Raw genomic sequence first — 27,656 nt, forward strand, 5'->3', positions numbered from 1 at the left:
TTACCTCAGGTTTCCTCACAGACTAAGAAAGCACTGTATCAGGTACAGTCCTTTCGGCTTCAGAAAAGCAAGCGGGTCAAAGGCGTTTCCCTTCTGTACAGAGACAAGGGAAGAGGGAAAAAGCTGCACCAGTCAGCCTGCTCCCAGATTCAAAATTTTTCTCTCGCTTCCTCTGAGCCCACAGCATGACGCGGGGGCTCCACAGGTGTAGCCAGGTACGGTGGGGGGCCGTCTAAAAAATTTCAGAGATAAGTGGGCTCGCTCACAGGTGGATCCCTGTTTCTTTCAAGAAGTATGTCAGGGGTACAAGCTGGAATTCGAGATATCTCCCCCCAGCCGTTTCCTAGATTATGGCTTGCCGACAACTCCCTCAGGCAGGGAGGCTGTACTAAAGGCAATTAATAAGCAGTATTCCCAACAGGTAATACTCAAGTGCCCCTACTTCAACAAGGACGGGGTTACTATTTTACACGGGTTGGGGTACCGAAACCGCATGGTTCGGTGTGACCCATTTATATTAAAATCCTTGAACACATACATAAAAAAATTCAAGTTCAAGATGGAATCGCTCGGGGCGGTTATTGCAAGCCTGGACGAGGGGGATTACATGGTATCCCAGGACATCAAGGATGCTTACCTGCATGTCCCCATTTACCATCCTCGCCAGAAGTACCTCAGATTTGTGGTACAGGATTACCATTACCAAGTCCAGACAGGACTGTACAAGGCACCGAGGGTGTTTGCCGGGGTAATGGCCGAAATGATGATACTCCTTCGAAAAGGGAGTTTTTAATTATCCCGTACTTGGACAATCTCCTTATAAGGGCGAGGTCCAAGGAGCAGTTGCTAGTCGGGGTAGCACTATTTTGGAAAGTGCTACAACAGCAGAGTTGGATTCTAAACAGTCCAAAGTCACAGCTGGTTCCTATGACACGTCTACTGTTCCTGGGGATGGTTCTGGACACAGACCAGAAATAAGTGTTTCTCCGGGAGGAGAAAGCCAAGGAGCTGTCATCTCTAGTCAGAGACCTCCTGAAGCCAAAACAGGTATCGGTGCATCATTGCACGCGAATCCTGGGAATAAGGGTAGCTTCCTACGAAGCAATCCCATTCGGCAGGTTCCATGCAAGAATTTTTCAGTGGGACCTGTTGGACAAGTGGTCCGGATCGCATCTTCAAATGCATCGGCTGATAACCCTGTCTCCAAGGACCAGGGTATCTCTAAAATGGTGGCTGCAGAGTGCCCATCTTAAGGAGGGCCGCAGGTTCGACATACTGGACTAGGTCCTAGTGACCATGGAGGCCAGCCTTTGAGGCTGGGGGCAGTAACACAGGGAAGAAAATTCCAAGGACTTTGGTCAAGTCAGGTAACTTCTCTACACAGGCAAGACCTCTGCTTCAAAACCAGCCAGTACTGATCCAATCAGACAACATCACGGCGGTCGCCCATGTAAACCAACAGGGCGACACAAGAAGCAGGATGGCGATGGCAAAAGCCACAAGGATTCTCCGATGGGCGGAAAATCATGTGTTAGCACTGTCAACAGTGTTCATTCCCGGAGTGGACAACTGGGAAGCTGATCTTCTCAGCAGACACGACCTCCACCCGGGAGAGTGGGGACTTCATCCAGAAGTCTTCCAAAGGATTGTACACCTTTGGGAAAGGCCACAGGTGGACATGATGGCGTCCCGCCTCAACAAAAAGCTATAAAAGATATTGCGCCAGGTCAAGGGACCCTCATGCGATAGTTGTGGACGCTCTGGTAACACCGTGGGTGTACCAGTCGTTTTATGTGTTCCCTCCTCTGCCCCTCATACCAAAGGTATTGAGAATAATAATAAGAAGGCGAGGAGTAAGAACGATACTCGTGGTTCCGGATTGGCCAAGAAGAGCTTGGTACCCAGAACTTAAAAAAATTATATCAGAGGACCCATGGCCTCTGCCGCTCAGACAGGACCTGCGGCAGCAGTGGAAGGTGGTCATTGGCGGCTTTGTCCTGTAAAAGCCCTTATCTGATTTTCCATATGGATAGGGCAGAATTGAGGACTCGTCCCCAGTTTCTCCCTAAGGTGGTGTCAGCGTTTCACCTGACCCAGCCTATTGTGGTGCCTGCGGCTACTAGGGACTTGGAGGGCTCCAAGTTGTTAGACGTGGTCAGGGCCCTGAAAATATATGTTTCCAGGACGGCTGGAGTCAGAAAATCTGACTCGCTGTTTATCCTATATGCACCCAACAAGCTGGGTGCTTCTGCTTCTACGCAGACTATTGCTCGTTGGATTTGTAGTACAATTCAGCTTGCACATTCTGTGGCAGGCCTGCCACAGCCAAAATCTGTCAATGCCCATTCCACAAGGAAGGTGGGCTCATCTTGGGCGGCTGCCCGAGGGGTCTCGGCTTTACAACTTTGCCGAGCTGCTACTTGGTCAGGGGCAAACACGTTTGCAAAATTCTATAAATTTGATACCCTGGCTGAGGAGGACCTGGAGTTCTCTCATTCGGTGTTGCAGAGTCATCCGCACTCTCCCGCCCGTTTGGGAGCTTTGGTATAATCCCCATGGTCCTTACGGAGTTCCCAGCATCCACTAGGACGTCAGAGAAAATAAGAATTTACTCACCGGTAATTCTATTTCTCGTAGTCCGTAGTTGATGCTGGGCGCCCGTCCCAAGTGCGGTGTATCTGCAATACTTGTACGTAGTTATTGTTAACTAAATCGGGTTATTGTTGAGCCATCTGTTGAGAGGCTCGGTTGTTTCATACTGTTAACTGGGTTTCATATCACGAGTTATACGGTGTGATTGGTGTGGCTGGTATGAGTCTTACCCGGGATTCAAAATCCTTCCTTATTGTGTACGCTCGTCCGGGCACGGTGTCCTAACTGAGGCTTGGAGGAGGGTCATAGTGGGAGGAGCCAGTGCACACCAGGTAGTCTAAGATCTTTCTAGAGTGCCCAGCCTCCTTCGGAGCCCGCTATTCCCCATGGTCCTTACGGAGTTCCCAGCATCCACTACGGACTACGAGAAATAGAATTACCGGTGAGTAAATTCTTATTATTCTCATCGTTCCCAGTAGTTTAGACAGGTTTAGACACTCTGTCTGACTAAACCCGGCCCGACAAGCATGATATTTAATAGATGCCCAAAATAATTGTACTACTCTGGTAGGCTCCCATTTATTAGTGCTGGCCAAAAAAAAACATTGAATTGCCCTCTTGCCTGTTTTTTGGGGTTGCCAAACTATACATTTCTCACACTGTAGTTGAGTGTGGCATTGCAGAGGTTCTACCCCAAAATAAACTTCCCTGTTATCTTCTGGATGATGGAAATATCAAATTATTCACAACTGAGTATTACATTAGTAACCACTTAATTCCCTGTGATCTTCTATTATGATTTGACACCCAATATTTTTAACATATCAGAAATTTGACTTGTAATTTATGCATGAGAGAGTACGTGATTTGCACACACAAGTATACGTGTTCCCATCTAATAGACCTGAACAAAGGTTCTCTGAGCACATCAAAGATGAAAAGAGCTGCGAATTTCAACAAAGGTTCATCCTGAAGAGGGATGACGCCAGCATGGACCGTGATGATAATCAGGTAAGGCAGCTGCCAGGTGCCCTTTTTTTATAATAATAATTATTATTATTATTATTATTATTATTATTATTATTATGTGTTTTAATGGTCAAGTAATTTGTGTTTGGCTTAACTGTTTGATGTTGTGGCTTTGGATCATCCATCATTTTCTGATTTAGAGTGTGCAGGCCAAGCTGCCACCTGTGGCGGGATGTAATGGCGTCTGAGGTTGCCGGAGGTGCGGGATGCTGGACGATCTCATAAGTTTTTTTAAGGGGGCAATCACTTACAAGGCAAAACCATTCCTTTATACGCACTTGCAGGGATCTGACGCCATTACATCCCACCCATAGTCACTATTGTGTACACTTGAAGGCAGAGACTCCTTCTGTTTGAATAAGCATCCTTCCCATCAGCCCTGCTTTTTAACCACTTAAGTGATGATTTTCCCCCAAAAAAACCTCTTATAAATTGTCCTTTTTTATGAGTGAATTAGGTGAAGAACATGAATTTAACCCTATCTAAAATGATTTTAGTTTAAAAAAAAAAAAAAAAAATAATTTAAAAAAAGGCCATTTTTCCGAACATCAGAAAATCGGTAACATCGTATCCATCGCGACATTACTTTTACACTGCTGCCAGGTACACAGGGGAGGGGAGGGGGGAGGGGTTTGGGTGGGTTGTTTAACACCTCCCCAGCAGCTGCTATTGTCTGCAGTTGCTGCGTGGGAGGTCATGCCATGCTGACCGATCATCAATGATCGGCAGCACGGCAACACTGAGGGGAGGGTGCAGGGGTCCAGAGGGACCTTCCGTTCCCTCTTTCGGCAGCAGCGAAGGGATGTTTCTCTTCCATGCCACAGCAAACACTCTGTCTGACTGGTAACATCTTATGCGACCATGCCAGGCAAGTGGTTAAATAGCATGGGTTTTTTTATCATTTTCAGACTGCATATTTAGTTAGTTTTAGAGGTGAGTTCAGGGAATGTGGCTCCCTGGGTTGGTGTCGCCTGACTGCTTTGGAGCATCGTATTGTAACACTTAATATAGCACTTTTGCACCTCAATTTCTCTTACATCCTAGAGGATACTGGGGTCCATTTATTACCATGGGGTATAGTCGGGTCCACTAGGAGCCATGAGCACTTTAAGAATTTGATAGTGTGGGCTGGCTCCTCCCTCTATGCCCCTCCTACCAGACTCAGTTTAGAAAATGTACCCGGAGGAGCCGGTCACGCTGAAGGAAGCTACTGAGGCGTTTTCTGCATTTATTTGGTGTTTGTTATTTTCAGGCAGGGCTGGATGGCACCAGACTGCCTGCTTCGTGGGACTTATGGGGACACTGACAGGACACTGAGCTCCTGAGGGACCTATTCGCAAGCCCCACCCCGTCCCGCAGCACTACAGTTCGTACAGTCCTGCAGCACACCGCCACCCCTAACAGAGCCAGAAGAATGAAGAGTGGTATTAGCGGGGTGCCAGCCATTATAGCGGCATGAGGGTACGGAGACGCGCGACTTCTATACGGGGCGGAATGCTTCTCCGGACACAGTACACAACTGCGTCTCAGTACACTGTACACAGTACCCGTACTGGCAAAACAGCCTTAAAACTGTTCTCTCCATTTTAAGCACCAGATTCCTCAGCCAGTATAAAAAAAGCGGGAAGACCGCGTGCCATAGAAGGGGCGGGGCTTCACTATGAGAGGATCCAGCAGCTCACCAGCGCTATTTTCCCTCTGCGAAACACATGGACACATACGCTGGACGGGACAGGGACACGCAGCTCCTCCAGTGTGACTCCAGATTACCTCAGTAGTACCAGGGGGTCATAGCAGGAAGGGAGCAATTATTGGTGTACTAAGTACCCTATTAGGGTACTTAGTCTGCGACCCGGCTAAGCTTGGCATTAGCGATAAGGGCGCGGTGGAGGCTGGCTCCAAACAACTCTTGTCTCCCTGAAGGGCTCTTTGTGGGTTGATTGTGCATAAACTTTCCTGTGTGTCAGGCAGAGTTTGTGTGTCTTGTACCGCAGAGTGTTCTTCTTCACCAGGGGGCTCACTACTGGATACTCAGGGTTCACAGGACAGCGGGGCTGAACCGGAATGGGTTAATTCTCAATGGAATGATCTCAACTATTTCTACAAAATTGTCCCGTAATGAGAAAGAGACGCAATACTTAAAACAGACTGTGGATGAGTTTATGAACAGAGACTCCGTCCCCTCCCATTTGTCCGCAAAAGCGATCTCTGGCCCATATCCTGCAGTCTGACTCTGACACTGACAGGTCAGACATGGAGGAGGGGAGAGGTGGACTCAGAGGGGGGGATGCAGCTCTGTCACAGGGAATAGAGGCTCTTATAGAGGCTATCAGAGATGTTCTGCATATTCCTGATAAGGTGTCAGGGGAGTGTGAGGAATCTTATTTTAATGTAAAAAAGAAGACCTCAGTCACTTTTCCTGCGTCAAAGGAATTGAATGCCATGTTTGAAGAACCATGGATTAATCCTGATAAGAAGTTTCAGATCCCTAAAAGGTTGCGCTTATCTTTTCCTATGGAGGATAGGAAGAAATGGGAAAATCCACCGATATTCCGCATCAGTCTCTAGAAAAATTGTATTGCCTGTTCCTGGTGCAGCCTCCCTGAAAGATACAGCTGATCGTAAAATTGAGACTAAACTTAAGTCATTGTACACAGCTGCTGGGGTGGCCCAAAGACCTGCTATTGCATGTGCGTGGATCACTAAAGCCATTGCGAAATGGTCAGGTAACCTAATTGAGGGGTTAGATTCCTTATCTAGTGGGGATGTTGTCTTACTCCTGTGCCATATGTACGGGACTCTGCTAACTTTATGGCGGAAGCCATAAAGGAAATAGGGACTGTTGACGCGGATTCCAGGAAAGAAGTGGAAGGCCTACCATTCACAGGAGAGGCCTTGTTCGGAGCTGAATTAGACAAATGGATCTCCACAGCTACGGGTAAGTCTACGTATCTTCCTTCCGCAGCTCCCCCAACGAAGAAGACTTATTTAGCTTCTAAGTTGCAGTCCTTTCGGACGGCCAAGTTCAAGGGCAAATCCAGAGGTGCTTCTACGTCATCCAGTGGTGCAAGAGGCAAACCAGCAACAGCAGGTGCTTCCTCAAAGACTTCAGCATGACGGTGGACTGCAATGCCTGGAAGGCTGTCAAGTGGGAGCACGATCTGGTCAAATTCGTGCCAGGATCCCTGGGTCATAAATCTTATTTCCCAGGGCTACAGACTGGAGTTCCAAGAGCTCCCACCTCACAGATTCTTCAAATCAGGCTTGCCAGTTTCACAAAAGGCATGCCATCCACAAACTGGTAAAGACTCACATCATTGTTCCAGTTCCACCTCATCAGCTAAACAAGGGGTACTATTCCAACTTGTTTGTAGTTCCGAAACCGGACGGTTCGGTAAGACCAAATTTTAACTTCCAAGTCGTTGAACCCATACTTACGAGTGTTCAAATTCAAGATGGAGTCTCTGAGAGCGGTGATCTCAGGTCTGAAGGAGGGGAAATTCCTAGTGTCTCTGGATATCAAGGATGCATACCTTCACATTCCGATCTGGCCGCCTCATCAGGCTTGCCTACGATTGCTCTGCAGGACTGTCACTACCAGTTCAATACCCTGCCATTTGGTCTCTCCACGGCACCAAGGGTGTTGGATTCTGAACCTTCCGAAATCTCACCTAGAGCCAACATGGAGGCTCCCATTCCTGGGAGTGATACTGGATACGGAATTGCAGAAGGTGTTCCTTCCGTTGGAAAAGGCATTAGTGATCCAGACGATGGTTCGGGATGTCCTGAAGCCAACCTGGATATCTGTGCATTCGCCTTCTGGGGAAAATGGTGGCCTCTTATGAAGCTTTCAGTACGGAAAGTTTCACGCAAGACCCTTCCAGCTCGATCTGTTGGACAAATGGTCCGGATCGCATCTTCACATGCACCAGAGGATCCGTCTATCGCCAAGAGCCAGGATGTCCCTTCTGTGGTTGCTACAGATTTCTCACCTCGTTGAGGGTCGGAATTTCAGAATTTAAAATTGAATTCTGTTTATCACAGATGCAAGCCTCAGAGGTTGGGGAGCAGTCACTCAGGGGGTGCAGTTTCAAGGAAGATGGTCCAGTCAGGAAGTCGTCCTTCCAATCAACATTCTGGAACTCGGGCCATATACAACGCCCTTCTGCAGGCCTCACATCTTCTTCAAGATCGGGCCATTCAGGTCCAGTCGGACAATGTGACGGTAGTACCGTACATAAACCGACAGGGCGGATCGAAAAGCAGAGCGGCAATGTCAGAGGTGTCAAGAATTCTCCTCTGGGCAGGAAGACATGCTGCGGCGTTGTCGACGTTCTTCATTCCGGGAGTCGACAACTGGGAAGCAGACTTCCCCAGCAGACATGACCTGCACCCTGGGGAGTGGGGCCTTCACCCGGAGGTGTTCAGGTGCTTGACAAGTCGATGGGGATATCCACAGATTGACATGATGGCTTCTCATCTCAACAAGAAGTTCAAGCGGTATTGTTCCAGGTCGAGAGACCAACAGGCGGTGGCGGTAGTCGCCCGTACGACTCCATGGGTCTATCAGAGGGTGTACGTGTTTCCTCCACTTCCTCTGATACCAAGAATTCTAAAGAGAATAAAAAGGGAAAAAGTTCAAGCAATTCTAATTGCTCCGGACTGGCCAAGGAGGGCCTGGTACGCAGACCTTCTGGAGATGCTCCTCGAAGATCCGTGGCTATTCCTCTTTGCGAGGATCTTCTGCAACAGGGCCCGTTCGTCTATCAGGACTTACCGTGGTTACGTTTGATGGCATGGAAGTTGAACGGCTGATTCTTTCCAGGAGAGGGATCCCTAACAAGGTTATCCCGACTGTGATCCAAGACAGGAAAGTGGTAACATCTAAGCATTACCATCGTATTTGGAAGAAATACGTCTCTTGGTGTGACAGCAGAAAATTTTCTGCGGTGGAATTCCATCTGGAACGTTTCCTGCTTTTTCTACAAGCTGGAGTAGATGTGGGCCTACGCCTGGGCTCCATTAAGTCCAGATTTCAGCCTTGTCCATTTTCTTTCAGAAACAATTGTCTTCTCTCCCTGAGGTCCAGACGTTCTTGAAAGGTGTTCTGCACATACAACCTACCTTTGTGCCTCCCACGGCACCTTGGGATCTCGATGTGGTGCTGCATATCCTCCAATCGGACTGGTTTGAGCCGTTACAGGAGGTCGACGTAAAATATCTTACGTGGAATACCGTCAAACTGTTGGCCTTGGCTTCAGCAAGACGTGTGTCGGAGCTGGGGGCTTTGTCTCACAAAGTCCCTATTTAATTTTCCATGTAGACAGAGCTGAACTCAGAACTCGTCAGCAATTTCTTCTTAAGGTGGTGTCTGCATTTCACATCAACCGGCCTATTGTGGTTCAAGTTGTCACCGACATCTCTGCTACTTCAAAGTCTTTGGATGTTGTGAGGGCTTTGAAGGTGTATGTGAAAAGAACAGCGTGTCACAGAAAGACGGACTCGCCGTTTGTTCTTTATGATCCCAATAAGATTGGGTGTCCTGCTTCAAAGCAGACTATTGCACGCTGGATCAAACTTACTATCCAGCATGCTTATTCCACGGCAAGTTTGCCATGTCCAAAATCTGTACAGGCGGGTTCTTCCTGGGCGGCTGCCCGGGGTGTCTCGGCTTTACTGCTCTGCCGAGCAGCTACTTGGTCAGGTTCGAACACGTTTTCTAAGTTCTACAAGTTCAATACTTTGGCCTCTGAGGACCTTCAGTTTGGTCAATCAGTTCTGCAGGAACTTCAGCACTCTCCCACCCGGTTTGGGAGTTTTGGTACATTCCCATGGTACTAAATGGACCCCAGTATCCTCTAGGACGTAAGAGAAAATAGGATTTTAATTACCTACCAGTAAATCCTTTTCTCGTAGTCCGTAGAGAATACTGGGCACCCGCCCAGTGCTTCCGCCTTTCTGCACTGTTACTTGGTTAAGTAATGTTGGTTCAGCCGTTGCTGTTCCTGTTTCAAGTTTGGTTAGCTTGGCTTTCCTCTTGTTGTGTGTGCTGGTTCGGAATCTCACCACTATCCTTATCTATCCGTCTCTCGAAGTATGTCCGTTTCCTCCGGCACAGTTTCCTAGACAGAGTCTGGTAGGAGGGCATAGAGGGAGGAGCCAGCCCGCACTATCAAATTCTTAAAGTTCCCATGGCTAAGAGTGGACACGTCTATACCCCATGGTACTAAATGGACCTCAGTATCCTCTACGGACTACGAGAAAAGGATTTACTGGTAGGTAATTAAAATCCTATTTTTACTAGGTTACATTTCTCTATTTTATATATTGTCATATTGTTATATAAATTATTCTGATTAGCAGTGGGAACCTGAATTTACTTTTTTTTTCTTCTTCTTCTGTGTAGCCCCTCTCATGTTTAGAATTTTGGTGGTATGCAGTCCAGGTCCACCCCATTTCTTGCCCCCCTCACAAACACCATATATCACCCAGCATTGATAAAGCTGCCTATGTTGTCCTGTCGTATTCCAGCAGGAATTAATATCTTTATTTTAAAAAACAACTTTGTTTTACATTAGGGATAGAATGCTTCATTATTTTGTCTTACGCACACAAAATGTAAGTGTAGTATCTATTCTGCTGAGATATAAAAAACAGTAACAATAACACCTTCAGTAAAAAAAAAAGTTACATTTTCTTATTTTTATATTGGGTTGTGAGCACATAGATAAAATGTGTTCCAAACAGTCCATATGTTACCGTGTATGTATTACAGATTGGTATTATTAAAATGCTCCTTTGGTTGAGGACTCTTAAATTATGTTGAAGTTATGGAATGTGTATAACCTGGGCTGTACCTAATGACCCACACAGGTTTCATCAACATGGAGGGTGCATCTGTTTTGGTGGGCACATTGTAAACCTTTTACGTCATTCCTGCCTTTATCCAGCATTTTGGGTTTTTTTTTTCTTTATTTATTAAAGATCAGAGTTCCTTTACAAGATGGGAGGCGGAGCAAGTCAATAGAGGAGCGAGAGGAGGAGTATCAGAGAGTGAGGGAAAGAATCTTTGCAAGGGAGGTAAGAATCCATTTTGTTGGTGTTTTAATTATTTCTATTATGTCCATGCTGTGCTATGAAGCTTATAGTGGCATATTCTTTTTGTTAAAGACAACAGTCGTTTGAATAGTGGACCAGTCTCATTTTAGCTCTATTATCTGTTTACCCACTGCAGTCATTGGACTTTGTTTACATTTCTGTCTCAATTACTCTTTCATATCATGTCCAATTCTACTGTATACCAGCCTTGCCTTATGAAGGCCTTATTACTTCCGCATTGTGATGTTTTGCTTGCACATTCCTATAGTTAAAATGTTCTGGAGTTGCAAAAACCTGACCATTTATTTCTTTGGGCAAAATAGTTTTGAATAGTAATTTTTAATTCTTAAGGTCCATACACACTTAACGATAAAATGAGCGACGTCGCTCATTTTCCCCCTCCTTGAGCGACGTCGCTCATTTTATCGTCAAGTGTGTATGCCGCCAGCGACGAACGATGCTGTCGGTAGGGCATGCATGAAGGATGTAGACTGTCGTCCACGACCTTCATGCAGGGCTGGCGGAGGTGTGACGTCACTGAGCGATATGAGCGGTCATATCGCTCAGTGTGTACAGTCGGCCGCCGACCGGCCGGCCCGTGAGGAGGAAACATTAGACGATGTCGCTCACAGAGCGACATCGTCTAATGTGTATGGGCCTTTAGGGTATCCAAGTACCTGTGATGAAACATCGGGAGCGAAAAACAGAGGTTTTCCCGGAATTTTTCCCGATATTCCACCGATATTTTTTGTGGGGTATCCAATAAGCTCTCTTGTGAGAATTTTTGGGCCGAAAACGCATAGGTTTAGTAAAACCTGTCTGTTTTCGCCGCCGCAGCCACGAAAAGTTAGCACTTATCGGGGATTTTGCTTCGCCTGCCTGATAGGCTGTGGCAATCCCTCCCAGATAATCAGAGAGAGGCTGTGGCAACCCCTCCAGTCAATGTCCCGTGGCCGCTGCAGCAGCATCCATCCGGGTACAGCAGGGAGGGTGCCCAAAAGTTGGAGCTCAACCCTGTGACTGGCATCCACCCCGAGTGCTCTTACAACGGAGCCGGAGCTGTCAGGACTCTTAAGGAAGCCGTGACAGAGCTTTCAAGAGGGGAGCCGGCACTGAAGCCGCTTTCACAATTCCCAATAAACAGTGTCTTATAGGGGCTAATGAGAGAGCCCCCGGCGATATCATTACCCACTGTAATGCACCACGGGTAATTGGATATCCCCCTTATACTTACACTCTGCATTTTGGAGCTCAAGTCACAAATAACAAAGACGACATTTATACCAAAGAGGAGTACAAAGTAAACAGACAATGAAAAGCCTAAAACTGTGCATTAAAATTCAAGTGGAAGTGCCATATGTGTATCTGTTTCCATATCATTTAATGTAGTCCAAGATCTCCAGCATTCTTATATTATGTTTGTTCTTCCCCTGTCTTTCAGTCTGCGCAGAATGGCCATATTGCTGATAACAGGTAAGCCAGAGCTTGCATTATGCTGCCTGCACTGGGTTGTACACATTTCAATATTTCAGATTAGTTGCTACAGTAGGTAGATCACACTCATTCATCAGTTTTGTCCTACATGCTATGGCAAAGGGAAAAAAGACTCAATATTCTTTCCCCCCCTCCCTCTTAATTTAACCAACAGAGTCTACAGAGAAGGCTTTTCCGCTATCTCTCACAAAAGGAGACAATTGTTTAGGTACCTTCTGTGTTGTGTACTTTAAGTATTCTATGTCGAGATTTCTGGTACCCACACCTTCTTGGCATGGCTGCTTGTGAGGTTCTTCTTGATATGTATTTTGTTGCAAGTGTCCTATTCTGTAATGTGGGTAGGGTGCCCTGTAACCCTTTTTTTTGTTTCATTTTTTCTTATGTCATATGATTATTTTTATGGCTGCTAATTCATTTTGCTTCTCATTTGAATTTTGTTTAATAATAGACTCAAATCAGATGTTGCCCGCAGCTGTTGTGTGACTACAAGTCCGCTTGTAATTCAGTAACAGCTGGCTAGCTGCAGGATTCCTACCTCTGTACTGCACTTGTTTGCTAAGATTGCTGTTTGTTTATTTATATTCTTAGGGACTTATATCTATTATAGGTATAAAGTACTGAGGGTACGGGTCGTTGGGTCGACTCAACTTAGGTCCACAGTCATTAGGTCGACCACTGAAGGTTGACATGGGGACTAGGTTGACAGGTGAAAAGGTCGACATGAGTTTTTGGACTTTTTTTGGTGGTGTTTTGTTCGTAAAGTGACGGGTAACCCCAATTAGTGCACCGTGTCCCCTCGCATCGCACGCTTCACTCGCCATGCTTCGGGCAAGGTTACCATTGCCAATTGTAGTCCACGTGTATCGTCAAGTATGAAAGTCCAAAAAATGAAGATTTTTTTTTTTTTTTAAAAACCTCATGTCGACCTTTTGACTTGTCGACCCAGCAGATATTGACCTAATGACCATGTCAACCTAATGCATGTCGACTTTCAGTGATCAACCTAATGACTGTCGACCTAATGACCGTATCCCAGTACTGATCTGCGGGGGGGGGGGGGATTTTACTGAAGAGCAGTTTAGTGTATCAAACATTTGTTTTCTGCCATTTTTCAAACGTTAAGTCAGGCTTCCTGGGTGTCGGCTCATCTGACAGGAGCTGTTCCTGAGTGATCCACTTAATTTTTAAGAAGTTTTATTTTTCCTTAGGGGTTACGTTGGATTAAGGAAAGATGAGTCCAGTATTTAGTATGGAGAGTGCACTGCCTACATATAATTACAGACAGAGCGTCTTTTTTTTTTTTTTGCTTTTATTTTTCCGAAAATGCTTCTTAGTCACAACACAATGTGCCTAAGACGCACAGTGAGACAGTGCTGATTTATTTGATATATGACACTTGTATAGCTGTTCGAGTCTCTGGGCGTTATTCAATTGAGATATCGCACCCGATCTCCCATCTAAAGTGACTGGAGATCACTGGGCGATACTCAATTATCCCCCATTTTCACCCCTATTTTGCCTATAGCAGTTTGGTTTAGCTGCATAAAGTGGCTAAACCTGTCAAAAAGTCATGCGCGATCGCGAAAAGTGCTGTTTGGGCTGTGAAACTGGTCACTTTTTCGCACATTTTAGCTCGACACCCCTAGTGGTAGCAAACTGAAAATGCTGATATCTCGCCTGTTGGCAGAAACATTTAAGTAGCTGCCAGCAGGGGGCAGAAGGGGCTGAACCAATTGAATTCTGCTCTCTGAATCTGTACACTGTTCTACAATGTAGCAGTTGCAGCTTTTTTCCAATACAAGTTCCGTTCTGCTCCATATACAGATATAGATATATATCTATCTATATCTATCTAAAGTATGTGTGTGTCCTATATCAAATTAATCCACACGGTCTCCTCGTGCATCCTAGTTGCATTGTGCATTTTGGCAAAAATAGACGCCCAACGTTAGCAGAATTGCACAGAACCTGGCGGCTCCATCGTGCCAGGCATGTCGTGCTGCATGGCGTATTAAGGCTAGATGTATGAGTACACAGCTGTATGCCCACAATAGTATAATAAATAATAGTGCCAAAGTAATTCATTATTTCTATTAGCAAGGGGTTAACTAATATAGAATGTCACAGTTTCTTCTCTATTACAAGGGACAAAGAATGTTGCTTCCATTCCGCTTAGGGAGTACAATCATTTTTATTATTTCCTCCAAAGGGGGACCAGTTATTTGTATTGACTGTTTCTATAAGTGCCATAATGCTCTGGTGTATGCCACAAGAATTTGCACTATATTTGAATGCTTTGTTTCCTGGAACATACTATTCTACTGTACATAGCATTGGCCAGTGTATGTGTTGGTGTGGGAGGCCGCAAACATCCAGGTCCCGTGCCCTGAATGGAGAACTGCATGATTTATTGTGGGAGGGCCCTTTTTTTTTATGTTTTATCAGGCTGTCTAGGCCACAGGTTCTCAAACTCGGTCCTCAGGACCCCACACAGTGCATGTTTTGCAGGTCTCCTCACAGAATCACAAGTGAAATAATTAGCTCCACCTGTGGACCTTTTAAAATGTGTCTGTGAGTAATGAATACACCTGTGCACCTGCTGGGTTACCTGCAAAACATGCACTGTGTGGGGTCCTGAGGACCGAGTTTGAGAACCACTGGTCTAGGCTAAATCGCAGATGAAAGGGGTTTTGAAATTGCCATTTAAAAAAAAAAAATATTCCCCCTGGTCTGAAACGATAGAATGAATTGTAGGTCTATTTCGTCATTTTGGATTCATGTTTGTTTGCTACAGGTTTTTGTCTAGAAGTTTCTCATTCAGTAATGCATTTTGTTATTTTGTAGCACATTGCCTGCTGTCATAATACGTGCATAACATATTTCTGGTACAGCTTACACCAGCAAGAGTTATTTTTATGTTGCAGTTTCATGTTATCATATACGCAATTATTGCTTTTTTGATTGCTATATCTGCTATCATAATTTGCTGTTATATTCTGCCTTAATCAAATCATTTATTTTGTGTATATTGGGCTTGTCATTTTTTTTTAATTAGAACTACCAGTAAAACTTTTATCAGCAGCACTTAAGATCACTTCTTTTATTTTGATAATATTTTTCATCACCTAGTAACAGAGGGCCTAATTCATGTTTGTTTGCAATGTTGATGAACGATGTCAATGAGCTATTAGTAGATTGCCCACATGCCAAGGTATGTTTGCAGTGATGCATGCTGTGAATATTTAAACGTGGAGTGATTGACAGGAAGGGACCGTTTGTGGGAGGTAACAGTGTAGTGGCAGTGAAAACAGCAGCGTCACACGCGTTTTCAGGGTATGTATCTGCCTTCAGCTGCAATCATGTACGTAGAGAAACATGGTGCTACTGCTGCAGCCAGTCTGGGTGACTATAGACTCACTCAGGGAGCTTATGTTCCTGGTTATTGCGTCTGTTGCTAAGGACTTTGCAGTGGCTCCGGTGGGCGTCTATATTCTTTTCTGGGTGGTAGCAAGTCCATAGGCTGAAAAAACGCTGCTGTGCAAGCATGTGTACAGACCTGAATTAGGCCCAGAGTTATAAAATAATAAGTATTGCCATGAGTCCATATATTGTCACTATGAAATCCATGTAATGATAGCCTTATGATAAATGTGATTATGTCCTTTGTTATGCCAGTGGAGATTATAAGGTTCTAGGTAGCTAGAACCAGGTGCAATGAAAAAAAGAATTGTGTGCTTTGTATATTAATACAGGAAAGCATTTATCCTAATGTAGGCTACTAATCCTTATAATTTTATTATGTGATTACAAGGAGAGTAGAAAGAGGAATTTGCCAAAAAGCAAATATTGCTCTCTATGTGGACACACTATTTGTATATACAGGTTGAGTATCCCATATCCAAATATTCCGAAATACAGAATTTTTTCAGTGAGACTGAGATAGTGAAACCTTTGTTTTCTGATGGCTCTATGTGCACAAACTTTGTTTAATACACAAAATTATAACAAATATTTTATTAAATGACCTTCAGGCTGTGTGTATACTGTGTATATGAAACATAAATGAATTGTGTGACTGTACACACACTTTGTTTAATGCACAAAGTTATTAAAAATATTGGCTAAAATGACCTTCAGGCTGTGTGTATAAGGTGTATATGAAACATAAATGCATTCTGTGCTTAGACTTGGGTCCCATCGCCATGATATCTCATTATGGGATGCAATTATTCCAAAATACGGAAAAATCCGATATCCAAAATACTTCTGGTCCCAAGCATTTTGGATAAGGTATACTCAACCTGTATTGCATCTGCTATTTTTATGTCACACTGATTGCAAAGAGGGGTAACAGATTTTTCATGACATGGGTAGGAGGGCTGTGGGAGTTCTCATTATAAACTATTCCACTCCTGCCTTTTTTCATGTGTAATGAATGTGTCGCTAATTTCGCTTTGGCATATTTTGCGGACTGTTAGAATGTTGACATTAGAATGTCTGCACGTTCAGCATGTTGACAGAGACAATGTAGACATTGAATATGTTGACATTGATGAAATGCTGACATGCTAACAATGTCAACAATTGGTGATGCTGCAGCCTTGGTGGTAAGTACCCTAAGTCTTGCCCTGTAACCGCTGTTAATGTTCCGGTGGTTTGCTGCTTTAGCAGCAGTATTCTGACATCCGCCACAACCTGCGAGTAATACTGCAACCTGAGGTGTCTGCAATGAATGTCCCTACCTCTAAGCTTAACCCTAATGTCTGCATTTCGCGAAGTATCAGTGTTTCACTTGTTGACATTTACAACGTCAACATACTGAATTTCAGCATTTTGCAGATGTCGACATTTCAACAACTTCAACATAATCACTGTTGAAATTGTGAATATGAAAGTTGTGACAGCCAACATGCTGACTGCTTCCCTACCTTTTATGTACCACACTATATAATAATCTTTGTTTCCTTGTCCATTCTTGTGGTTCCATGGACTTTGGCAGTATTATCGAGTGGCCTTTACTTTCAGTTAACGTCCATGATGTCTCCTGTGTTTACAGATAATCCTCTTCCTTGTTTGGTTTGAAGTTATGATAGTCACTAATTGGCAATCCTAACATCATACTGCACTATTGTGGGTGCCTCTTTCCATACATTGACAAACTTGACTCAAAAAAGTGGCTGTCTGATGAAGAACGGAGTAATTAGAATATGGTACCAAGATCTTTTGTCCTCTTTCTTTATTCAGTAGTTGTGCAGCTGGCTCTATTACTCACACCTTTTTTTATATGTATGTGAAGTGATCAGTCACCCACTGACAGGTGAAGTGAATAGCATTTATTATCTCATTTAAAATGTCAAAGGGTCATACTGTATATATTAGGCAGCAAGTGAAGTAGATGTATTGATAACAGGAAATATGGGCAAGTGTGCGGATCTGAGCGACTTTGACGAGGTCCAGATTGTGATGGCTAGATGACTGGATCAGAGCATCTCCAAAAACAAAGGTCTTGTGTGGTGTCCCTGGTTGCCAGTGGTTAGTACTTACCAAAATTGGTCCAAGAAAGTACAAACTGTGAACTGTTAGCCCATCTGGTCCGAACCCACAGAAGAGCTACTACAGCATAATTTGCTGAAAAAGTTTAATGCTGGTTAGGTTCAAAAGGTCAAAACACACAGTGCATCACAGCTTGCTGCATAGCCGCAGATCGTTCAGAGTGCTCCTGATGTCTCTTGTCTGCCACTGAAAGCACCTTCAATGGTGAGGTGAGTGTCAGAAATGGACCATGGAGCAGTTGAAGAAGGTGGCCTTGTTTGAGAAATCATGTTTTCTTTTACTTCATGTGGATGTGCATCGTTTACCTGGGAAAGAGATGACATCAGGATGCATTTTGGGGAAGAAGGCAAGCCGGCGAAGGCAGTGTTCTGCTGGGAATCCTTAGGTCCTGCCATTCATGTATATGTTACTTTTACATATAACACCTACTGTACCTAAACATTATTGCAGACCAAGTACACTCCTTTACGTTAACGGTATACCCTGATAGCAGAGGACTTTTTCAGCAGGATAATGCAACCTGCCAGACTGAACAAATTGTTCATTAATGGTTTGAGCAACTTGACAAAGATGTCAAGGTGTTGTCTTGGCCTCCGAATTCCCTAGATCTCAGTCTAATCGAGCTTCTGCGACATGTGCTAAAAAAACAATTCTTAGCCATAGAGGCTTCACCTTGCAACTTACAGGACTTAAAAGACTCTGCTGCTAACATCTTGGTGCCAGATACCACAGGACACCTTTAAAGTTCTTGTGAAGTTCATTCTTCGATGTGTCAGTTATTTTGGTGGCACGAGGGATACCTTCAAAATATATTAGGGAGATAGTTTTAATGTTATAGCTGATTGATGTATACTGTATATAAAGTCTCCACACTTAATCTGGGTACACACTTCTTGTCCAATCCTTGGCAGATCAGACTGTTTATACAACCCTACTGTGGACCTGCTTGCAGATTCTACAGCTAATCGTCGGTACACACTTGTCCAATTTTTCAGTAGACCAATCTGTGTCTACTGAAACTTTCTGTTAAACAAATTAATTCAGCTGTGGGAGAAGGGGGGAATTAGTGAGGAATGTAATTAATGGTCAAGGGGTGCTGGGATAAAGGCATAACCAGCCCCGGGCTCTGTGAGCCAGCACTGGTCCAATAAATACGGGGAACAAAACATGTAGGGGTCCCCTATATTTGATGAATCAGCACTGGTTTCTTGGATCTGGCCCTGGTACTAAGCATATGGGGAGCAGAATGAGTAGGGGTCCCCCATATTTTTAGAAACCGAACTGGGCTCCACTAGCGGGGGAGTAATACCACAGCCAGGGGACACACTTGACGGGGTACCGTGGCCAAAGCATTCATCCCCACTAACTAGTCAGCCCAAGCCAGGAATTCCTGGGGAAGTGGGGACCCAACCAATAAAGGGGTCCCCCCTGTCCAGGGCACCCAAAGACAGGGCTGAATCCCGGGGCTATCCCCGGTTCCCCTGGGCTGTGGGTACAGAGTTGATAGTCCAGTAGTGAAAAATAGAATATTGTCCTTTTACAGGAGTATTACAGGTCCCAGCAAGCCTCCCCTGCAAGATGGTACTTGGAGAACCACAAGTACCAGCATGCTGGGAATAAGGGCCTGCTGGTATCTATAGGCCCCCTGTAAAAGAAATATTAAATAAAAACATGACACCAAATATTTTAATATTTTGTTATCCAGCACCTTCACCTGGGGTGCTGCAGCCTTTAAGCTCTTTTGCATGGCTGCCGCCCATGCAGGACTTCTCCGGTGTCTTCCATTTTCAGGAGCTCTTCTTCGCTCCTCCTCCACTGTCCTATTGACACCCGTGACCTTGCGCTGGCTAATATTAGCCGCACAAGGGGGCAGGCCGCTGAGACGGCGAGCCGCGATTGGCTATCCACAACCATCTTGAATTTCAAAAATGGCGCTACGGCAGCATTTTTGAAATTGGAAGCTGTGCCTGCTGCTGAACTCTGCTTAAAAGGTAAAGTGCATCGGCTCTGCCACCATGCCCACGCCACCTTCCGCCATTTCCACTATGCCTTCCGCTGCCTCTCCCTGCACTGTTCCCATCACCAGCACCGCATCTCATAGTAGCGGCAATGGTGCCAGGATCCCTCTGGACCCCGCACTGCTGCCACACTTATATTGTGTGGGACTGCAGGGACCGGAGATCGATTGCCAGCTCCGTTCTCCACCGCCTACACACTATAATATTGGTCGGTGGTCAGGTCTCCTAGTTTTTAAGCAGGTTGAAAAACCAGGAGACCTGACAGGCAACCAGGATCGGGTGTGTGGATCAGTCGACAGAGGGTACGCACTTGTCCAATGTCAGGCAAACCGGTTGATCGGGAGTCGGATCTCCTTGAAGATTTGACAAGTGTTTTTCCAGCTATAGTGTTGGTTTCTTTGTTTTGTTTGTCTCTTTACTGTATGCTTTGTGTGTGCACTACCTAATTAAATTACTTGCGCGCAGACATTAAGTGGATAATATATTTTGGGAACCTGAACATAGATGCTTAGATGTAGAACTCTATGGTCTATGGAGTTTGTTTCAGTAATCACATATTGAAATATTACATCATTAACAAATAATTTTAATAAGAAGTAGATAGTCTGCACATCAAACATGCTACATTAGCTTGTATTGTTCTAGGGATGCAGGAGATTTTATATAGGGATGTCTGCATGTATCTTGATCCCCAAAAATGTGCTGTATTTGTGTTTAATAATTTTACCATTAAAGATCCTAAAAGACGGTTCACCTTATAGCTACCACTTTTATGCACACCATACTAATGTGATCTACAGCTTAAGTTCTAGTGCTGCTGTTTAATGCTACAGCTGACTGACAAAAAAACATTTTGTTTCTCTGTGACGATTATGCCACTGTAGCAATATTAAACGGTCACTTCAGGTCTCTGAGTGCTGTAATTCAGTGCAATTAGCAATTAACTTTTATCTGTGTGTTGCGTGTTAGACCAGAAATAAAACTACAGTATAATGTATAACCTGCAGTAGCATCCAGAAGTGTATTCTAGAACTTGACTCTTGAGGCATAATGATAAAGTACTAATGCAAGCAGTATCTTCCCCTATAGAGGCAACAGAGACTTGCTGAATCGTGGCTCTGGCAGTCATCAGAGCAGTACTGAAAGTGAATTAAAGTCTCTGGATCCAAGACCTTGGAGCAGCACAGATTCTGATGGCTCTTGTCGCAATATGCGTCCTCCAGTAACCAAAGCCAGCAGCTTCAGTGGAATCTCTATCTTGACCAGAGGAGACAGCATTGGCAGTAACAAAAGCACAACCAACCGTTCTGGCCGACCAGGTAGGACATCCTCAGGTCTAGAGCTAATATTTGCATGAGGGATTGTGTTCTAAATGCAGCTTTCTGGGTCCTCATGTTGTCAGGTGTTTTAACATGTCATTTATTGTATCTACACCCTAATTTTGATGGTTAATTTGGTCATCATGGTACTAAGGGACCATAAAACACCCACATTTAAGAATGAGCAGAAAGGATTCAGATTGGTATTAGCCATTAAGATTTATTGACTCCCATTAGGTCTGTTTAGTAAATCTGCTTTTTGTGCAGATTTGCAGAAGATTGCAGCATGTGTGGGTACCATAAGTAAATGGCTTATTCCATACAGATTTCCAGTACTTCGTTTTTGTTTTTCCTTAAAGTGTTTTGCTAATGGTATTTAAAGAGGTAGTCCTTTATTAAAGAATTCTATTCTTCTGGCAGATGTGTATTTTTGTTGCCCTTAGATATGACCATAGACCTGTTCGTATATATTTGTGCCTGTATCCAAAGCAAAAACAAGGTTATCTTTTGTATCAAATGGCAACAGAAATAAAGCAAATTACCTGTATAATGGAGTTCTCCGGACCTACTGTTAACCATTCCTATGGGCTGTCATGTTCCCTATGCTTTGTTGCTGAACCTCTCCTTCTCATTTCACTGTGAGAGCTGCATTTGTTTGTTGTTGGCAGGCTTGCCGATAGGCACCCCAGAAGTATGCAGCCAAGCTTCCTCCTCTCAGCAGTCCACTCGAAGCGTCATACCTTGCACTGCACATCAACAACATCCCCATCCTCACCAGGCACTTCCACCCACTCCCCAGCAACAATCCATGAGTAACCACTTAATGTCACAGGTGAGTCACCAGATGGTGTCATTCAGCCCAGCTAGTACATCCTGTCACTCTGCATACATCTTCTGTCTCTGTCCCCTTCACCATTTCCTCATCATTTTGTGTTGCCTCCTTTTTTTACCTTGTTTTATCATTCTTCTCTCTATTCCATTCCCCATTTGTAGCGTGACTGTTGACTTTATTTGCAGCATTTTATCATGCATTATATGTTGACTTAAAAGAAAGAATTATGTATGTCTTCAGATAATTAAATTGCAACCATAAAGTGCAGTTTTGACAGTCTAATTTCCCTCTTACATCTGTATCTCTTTCCCACTTTTTTTTATGTTTGTTGATTTCTTCTTGCTCTTGATAGATGACTCTTGCTCTATACATAATCTGCACTGGTTATAGCTTGCTCTCTGGTTAATGCTTTATTGCGCATGGCGTTGAGTTCCAATTTGTGCTCTCTGGTTCCCCCTCCCACTCGCAAGCTCTCGGTTTCCTGTTCCCGCTCCCTATCATGCACGGTCAGGTTCCCAGTCCCCCTCGTCCGCTCTTGGTTCCCGGGTTCCCTTTTGCTCCCTCTAGCGCACTTGCGGGTTTCCAGGTTCCCTCTAGCACACTCCCGGGTTCCCAGGCTCTTGTTCAGGCTTGTGCTGTGTCTCTAGCTTGTGCACTCACTCCCAGAACAAAGTATTTTTGTTTCCATTTTTTTTTTTAATGCATATGAACATGTAGTTTCTAAATATTATTCTGGTTGCTCAGCGACCCCCTCTGTGTGTGAATGTCATTAATTCTCTATTAGAATGTAAGTAAAGAGACAAAAGTCATTCAGCTGGGTTAAGTATTACATATTACAGACAAGGTGCCCACATGCATCAGAATTGAAAACGTACTTTAATGGTGCCCATACACTTGTGAGATAATCGGTGCTAACCTTCGATTTCGACCGCATCTGTGAGAGAAATCGAAGGATTGTTATGCACATTTTAGGTACCTTTCGACGCGATGCGTGGGCACGCCGGTCGAATCTCACATCTCAAGACAGTATGTGCTGCACTTAATATTTATCGAATCGCAGTGTAATCGCATGTGTTTTTAAAAACACATGCTATATATCGCACTGTGATGTGCGATGGGCACCCGCTCCCACTCGGTGTTAACGTGCCAATCACGTGATTTCCATGCGATCTATCGCATGATCGCATGGTAATCACTTTGGCAGTTCAGGTGCGATTTCATTGCACTTGAACTGCCTGTGCAATGTTGCGGGGCATCACACAAGTGTATGGGCACCATTAGGGTTGGATAGCTCTCTAATCACCTCTATCTTAACTGCTTTGGAGTGCAGTAACATATGTTGAGTCACCCTCTTAATTTGTTTTTCTATAACCCTCAATTGCTCAGACAATTTTTTCTCTCTTTCTGTTAAGAGAGGAACCTTGACATCACCAGCACTTCATTCAATTTTACATATAAATGCCAGTCCCTGATGGGTGCTGGTTGCAGCTGCCACTTCAATGAAAGGGATGCATAGGTCCAGAGAGGAACTTAGCAGTGCTACTGTGCCTCACATGGTTGTGAGGTACCTCTTTAGGGAATACTGTAATACTGCCATTGAAATACTGAACGGTAGGGTACTGTACTGGAAGAGGAGAAGTGTGTGAGCTGCCACTCAGTCACGTGCAAAGATCACTATTTCAAGGCCTGCCTGCAGGAGTATAGAACACTTGGTGCAAGTAGAGAGGGGTGCACTGGGATCCCATCAGATGGGAATGAACAGCTCTCTGGTATTGGTAGTAGAGGTGATACAGGACATAAATTCGCAGTTTGCAGAATCTCATGAGAGGGCTATGGCATCTAAAATAATATCTTTGTAAAGATTCTCCAATTTGAGTTTTTTAGGTCTACGAATTATTCACCTCACATAGAAACATTTGTGCAAAGATGACATTTTCTATGTGGATCATGACAAAATCTCAGTCTGGATTGTGAATGTCTTTCTGTAAGAATTTAGGAGCAAAGTGTAAAGGCCCATACACACTGGGTGACTTTGAGCTGAATGCAGGTCACTTTTGGTGTTTTGAGCTGCTTTCAGCTCAAAGCCGCCCAGTGTGTATGGCCAAACGATGAGCGGTGATGCGCGCTGCCGCATCATCGCTAGCCGCCACTGTTCATCTACTGGTATTACCAGTAGATGAACGGCGGGGTGAGCAGCTTTCCATAGCGTCCTGCTATGGTAAGCCGCTCACCCCCGCTGACATTGCTGGGCAGCGGGGAAAAGCGCTCATTGTGTATGCACTGAGCGCTTATCAGCCCAGCGATGTCAGTGATCATCGCTGTTCATACACGCTGGGCAAAAACGTCCAGTGTGTACGCACCTTAAGGCGCAGAAAACTAGAACGCTACAGTTTATAATCTGAAAGGGTGGAAGATCTATAACACAAGATGTGGACTTCTACTCTTGTATTACAAAAATATTTAATGAGCCTTTTTTTCCCCAGAACTGTTTGTCTAATCTTATTGCTAAGCAGCCCTTCTGACTCATTTGCAGCCTGTTTCTGCCTATGCTTCCAGAACTGGAGATTCAGACTAATTAAAACATAAGTACTTTGCTTTGCCACATTATTCTGTCTCTGTAAATGTGTGACTTGATAAATATAACTGTGGAACTAACAATTGTTTTTTTTGTTCTTTCTTTTTAACCCTTCCCCTACAATATCCGACCACTGTGTCCTCTCCCTCTCACTCCATCATCCTACCCTTTTTGTCCTGTTTTCTGCATGCTGCTCTACTGGTGCCAAGACCCTCCAGCCCTCTCCACAACCGGTCCAGTACTCCGCCAGCTCCTGCCCCCAAGTCCTTCTGCCAGTTTCACCTCCCCAGCAGTACAATCTGGTATATTCACTAAACCATTCCCTTCTCCTATGTTATTGAATAACTGCTTATTTTAGGGGTTACTTAACAGCTAGTCTGTCATTCAAAATAGGAAAATATTTATATTGGAATGGATGATACAGGGCACTAGCTAAAACATTCTTTGGGGGATATTCAATTTGGCCCGGGGTGCCGGGTGATAAGTATCGGCCGGTGGGGGCTATTTAATTGGCCCCGATAAGCCGGCGCGTGCCGCGGCTTATCGGGGGTTTTGCTCCACCAGCCTCAGGCAGGCGAAGCAAAATGCCCGATAACAGCCCCGTTTTCAACCGAAAACGGGGCTGTTTCACCCGAAAACACACAGGTTTCACTGAACCTGTGTGTTTTCGGGTGTAAGAGGACTTGTTACCGGCCGAGCAAATTAAATAGCCCGACCGCAGCACCCGAAGAAACATCGGGGGTTTTTACTCCCGATGTCTCTTCGGACCAAATTGAATATCCCCCTTTGTCTTAACACTGACACTAACACTTTCACTGCTTGGATACTAAACTGTTACTTTAAGCAGATGTTTAAAATGTAATAAACTTAAATACATGATATTAGAATTCAAAAGCATCAAGTGAAAGGATCTGTATATATATAGGAGAGATGTGACTTGGAGATAAAAATGAAAGTATTCAAGCTCTTATTCAAATCAGAACCCAGTGCTGTGGTCATTGCTGTGTGTAATTTTAATAAGGTAAGGAAAGATGCATATACTAGTCTCTTTTTGGTCCCCACCCTCTCCATATATTGGTGGACAAACATTTTACTCATGTTTTTACTGACTTGCCAACCATGTTAGCAGACATGGATATACAAGTACAGAAAAGAGGTGCTGGTTTTCTGTAGACGACATTAAAACCCTCCACTGGCATTTACAGTTGGACTTCTATGGTCAAGGAGTCCCACTGGTCCCATTCAGTCCCCATTCTTGTTGTCCTTGCACCACTCAGTGTATGATAGAACCATGCATTTTATAATTACACAGAACACTCCTACCTTGCTCCCTTCTTAGTGTACTTGTATTTTTATGTGCTCATGTCTGTTCTACAATACAGCTTTTGTTATGTGATATGAACCGCATATGCCATAGAGAGTCATTTAATAACAAAGTGCATATGTGTAGTAACATTTAACATCTGTGACGCAATGGTCTTACTTTGTCACCCTATCTGGGTTGGTTTTTACAGAATTTCTTTGGCGTTTAGGTTTCCACAATTATTGACCACTTCCTACTGGTGCTACCATGTTAGGAGAATAGTTGCAACTACCACAAGACTCTTACGGTCACCTGGAGCCACTTGCTCCTAGGTGTATGTGTGTAGCTCTAAACACAATAGTGCTTCAAATAGAAGTATTCTGTGATTCCATAATAACTGCATATGCCCACCACAGTTTCCTCCACTTGCCCTCACTGACGCTTTTCAGCCCTTGAAACAGAAAAATGGATTAACCAGATAATGCGTTCCCCCTCTCCTTGTGCACAGTGCAAACAATTACCACGTCACATCCGGTGGAAAGTACAATTTATGCAGAAACGCAGGTACCGTCTCTGGACCTTGCAAAATGTAACAGAAACACCACAACTCCATAGCAGTGAATAAAGAATCATCTGAGAAAGGTCAAGTACCTTAATAGATTTTGTGAATTTACATTAACATCCACACAATGCACTCTGCCATCAGTTAACATAAATGTATACAATAATGTATTCATATTTTGAGATGAGGGAAATGGATTTAACCCCAGCAACAATTAGATCTAGGTGATAAAATGTAAATTAGGCCATGTGTTACTACACTTTTGTACTCTGTCCATAAATAACCCTAGTTACAAAGGGAATGCTGTGTTTAGTGTATGGCTATTAGTCTGTGTGCTGCAACATTAAAGGGCCCCATACGCTAGAACGATTATGCCTGATTTCATCCCAATTCGGGCATTCGGCCCGATATATTGGGTGAAATCGGGCATTTTGCCTGTGGATCCGATCCGATGCGCGGCCTCGTGAGCATCGGATCCTCCAGATTGAATGTGCTGCACATTCAATCATGTCCGACCCCGCAGGCGTGGCTGGGATCGCCCAGGATCGGCTAAGATACATTGTATGCAAAAGGACATCATACAATGTATCTTGGGCGATCCTGCCGCCCGGGAGGCTGCCGGGGTGATCGCCTGCGACATGTCACATGGACATGTCGCAGTAGTGTATGGGGCCAATAAGGCATTGTTGTTTACTGTGTGATTTTACAGAGCAGGCAGTAGGAGTCTGTGTGCTGTCTGTTCACTTGTCCTTGCAGCTATGTCCAAATGGACTTTTTTCTCTAAGTGCAATTGAAGTGATTTGTCTATCCAAAAAAAAAAAAAAAAACACATTTTCATATATTCCAAGGACAATCAAGTGCAGATATAGAAAATGAGTTCTAAGTGAGGAAAAGAAAACAATGGTATCGAAAAAAATAGAGAAACATCCATTTGGACATGGCGTATGAGTTAGCTCAGAAAAATCATTTCCTAACCCTTGTACATGTGATATGTTGTGCACTTGCTAAAGTTATTGCAGATCGTCTGACAAATGCATTGCTGGAATGGGACATTCATCAGCCGGTTCTTGCTTGTTTGTCTTGTAAGCTTTCAGCAGTTTGGTCGCTGGCTTTTGTCTTCAAGCCTACTGTAGAAATAATGCATAATACCTTGTTTCTTTACCAAGATCTCAAAATATGGCAGCCAATAATAATGTTCTATATTCAGAATAAGATCCATAGTGCACAATTTGGAGGTATCTTACCAGACCACACAACCAGCATTTTATGGAGGCTCATTTA

The 27,656-nt window shown here is 44.3% G+C and overlaps 1 protein-coding gene across 5 annotated transcripts in view; it reads left to right on the forward strand.

Annotated features, from left to right (window-relative positions):
• The window catches only part of R3HDM2 (R3H domain containing 2), a 271,661-nt gene that overhangs the window by 205,868 nt on the left and 38,137 nt on the right, over positions 1-27,656 (forward strand). For 3 of the 5 annotated variants that reach the window (XR_010210174.1, XM_063952418.1, XM_063952419.1), the window contains exons 9-15: positions 3,495-3,603; positions 10,606-10,701; positions 12,161-12,192; positions 12,368-12,421; positions 20,874-21,103; positions 21,772-21,935; positions 24,720-24,812. Coding sequence is in view for 4 of the 5 variants with exons in the window: in XM_063952418.1 (XP_063808488.1) it covers positions 3,495-3,603; positions 10,606-10,701; positions 12,161-12,192; positions 12,368-12,421; positions 20,874-21,103; positions 21,772-21,935; positions 24,720-24,812 (778 nt within the window). In the remaining variant the exon portion in view is untranslated. The remainder of the gene's footprint in view (positions 1-3,494; positions 3,604-10,605; positions 10,702-12,160; positions 12,193-12,367; positions 12,422-20,873; positions 21,104-21,771; positions 21,936-24,719; positions 24,813-27,656) is intronic. The other 2 variants (XM_063952421.1, XM_063952420.1) reach the window with 2 other exon arrangements.

The sequence above is a fragment of the Pseudophryne corroboree genome, chromosome 2, assembly GCF_028390025.1.
Source record: "Pseudophryne corroboree isolate aPseCor3 chromosome 2, aPseCor3.hap2, whole genome shotgun sequence".
Classification (NCBI taxonomy): domain Eukaryota; kingdom Metazoa; phylum Chordata; class Amphibia; order Anura; family Myobatrachidae; genus Pseudophryne; species Pseudophryne corroboree.